The sequence below is a fragment of the Abrus precatorius genome, unplaced genomic scaffold, assembly GCF_003935025.1.
Source record: "Abrus precatorius isolate BTA unplaced genomic scaffold, Abrus_2018 Scaffold3, whole genome shotgun sequence".
Lineage (NCBI taxonomy): Eukaryota > Viridiplantae > Streptophyta > Magnoliopsida > Fabales > Fabaceae > Abrus > Abrus precatorius.
The window spans coordinates 20671214-20673349 of record NW_020874373.1 but is presented as its reverse complement, the minus strand read 5'-3'; the positions used below and the strand labels follow the sequence as shown (position 1 = coordinate 20673349).

Genomic DNA, 2136 nt, shown 5'->3' with positions numbered 1-2136 from the left:
CTAAGTAAGTGAATTTCTTCTTAGAGCGAGAGCAGAGAGTGAGAGCAAACACATGAAGAAGAGTGCTGCAACAAATGAAGTGACCACAGCCTCACTTGCTGCTTGACAGAAGTTGGTGAATCCCTGACAAAACGCCATCCAATTCGCTTCTGCACTCCCATTATGACCCAAATACACGATCGCAGCAGCAGATGAAGCTGCTCCTGTTATTAGCCCCATCATCACCTATATTTTCATTCATCAATTTTTCAGTTATATATATACATAAATTGAAATAATGTTATTCTTTTGGATGCAAGCTTAAACTTACTGTGTCAAAGCTCACAAGTAGAAGCCTTGGCCCTACTGCGTGAGGCCTAACAATGCACACATACGAGAAGGGAAGGGAAAGGACAGCATATCCGCTTATTACTCCATTTGCGATCACGAAAAACCTGCGTATGAATGCAGCACAGCACAGAAACACCGTTCAACTTGAGCTGATACAACTTCCTCTATTACTGTTTCACAATTTACACTGTTATTAATGTGTCTAAATAAATAACTTCATATGCATACCCAAACATGGGAAATTGACTCCACTGAGCATGAAACTGGAGGAACTGCGTGAAAAATGGAAGCTGTTCTTCGTTGGTTCCCATGGTAACGGCGCTACCCATAGCTGCCCCGATGACACCCAGTCGAAGTACAAAATCTGCGATTGCAATTCCTTTTTTCCATCTTGTGAATGAGACAGAAGCCTTGGGGGAAGAAGCAGAATCTTCAGAAACAGGAACAGCCCAGGTAACATTTTTCCCTTTGTCAATGTCCTTTGTTTTCACCGTTCTTACTTGAGTAACCTCGCCGTTCATGTTCCAGTTATATCTATAATTCTCTAAACTCTTTAGTATCGGAAAGCTATAATTTGAACTTTGAAAGATTGTGTATATATATAGTAAAGAAACGCATGAGCTAGAAGGAATTATTAAAGGGGGAATGTGCGTGACTCCATGAATGGGTTAGTTATTTGTGTGAATGCTCTATGCAGTGGGAAATCATGTCAGTGTTTTCATATCAAATTGCGAAAAATAGTTGTTGGTAAGAACCTACTCCACCTCGCCCAAAAAGACCATTTTCCTATATGCCCCAACCAACCTCTTTCTGTGGCCCGATATCTATTTTTATTCATTTGCTTACGATCATGCAGCTTCATATATATAATATAATTAAATGAATAACTAGACCTGCAGATAAAATAATTCAATGAAGTTAAAGTAATAGAAATTAACACTTTTTTACCCCTCCTTCCTCATGAATCATCATGCTGTACTTTAATTATGTAAGTTTTGCATTAGTCCAAATTCATACCCAAACTAGTAAACTTATTTGATGAAAAACATAATATTACACCTGAATTAGTAAACCAACATTCGCATGGAAAAGAAAAACAGTTTGTAAACATCAACTTGGGGGTGCCTAGTGAGAAATTGGAAGACAAGAAGTTCAAAATGTGAAACGTTACATGATATGATAGAGAAGTAGTTATTGGTCGATGATTGAAATTGTAAGCGAAATGCATGCTAATGTATGATCAATTATGTATTTATATTAATTTTAATCAATAATTTTTCAATCAATAATATAACATTTCACTTTATTTTCTAAAGTGAAACTTTAAAAAATGTATGATCTCTAATATTTTAGCTTTTTCCACGGACAAAAAGGTAGACCGAATTCATTTTTATTTTACAAAATTACGAAATAAAGCTATAAGACTGGAGTCATTTTTTCGTTTGTTTTGTTTAATTTATGTGCATGTCTTCAAATTGTGTGTCTATAGTATTTATTTATCAATTCTATGTAAATTATTTTTCCTTTTCATAAGATTGATTAGAAAAGGTGGATACTTTTCATATAACTCTTGTAGTTTGTTAGTTTTCCTCTATTAGCATTTCATTTTATTTTTTCAATAATTGTTCTAAATCCTATAAATTAGTAATATTCTTACTTATCTACCCGTATTATGTAATAAGAATAATAAGTATTGAATAAAAAAATTAATATCAATGGTAAACTGAAAAACATTTCATAATAAAATTGATGGGAAAAAATATTGAATCACAATTAATCATATTAAATATTATTAAATTAATTTTC

At 33.5% G+C, this 2136-nt stretch overlaps 1 protein-coding gene across 1 annotated transcript; it reads right to left on the bottom strand.

The window, feature by feature from the left end:
- Nucleotides 1-713, bottom strand: LOC113862322 (casparian strip membrane protein 4-like). Its single transcript, XM_027495412.1, has 3 exons — nt 559-713; nt 311-434; nt 1-225 (listed from the first exon to the last, which is right to left on the bottom strand). The coding sequence occupies exons 1-3, from the start codon at nt 657-659 to the stop codon at nt 1-3; spliced, it is 450 nt and encodes a 149-aa protein (XP_027351213.1). The 5' UTR covers nt 660-713.
- Nucleotides 714-2136: the final 1423 nt, after the last annotated feature.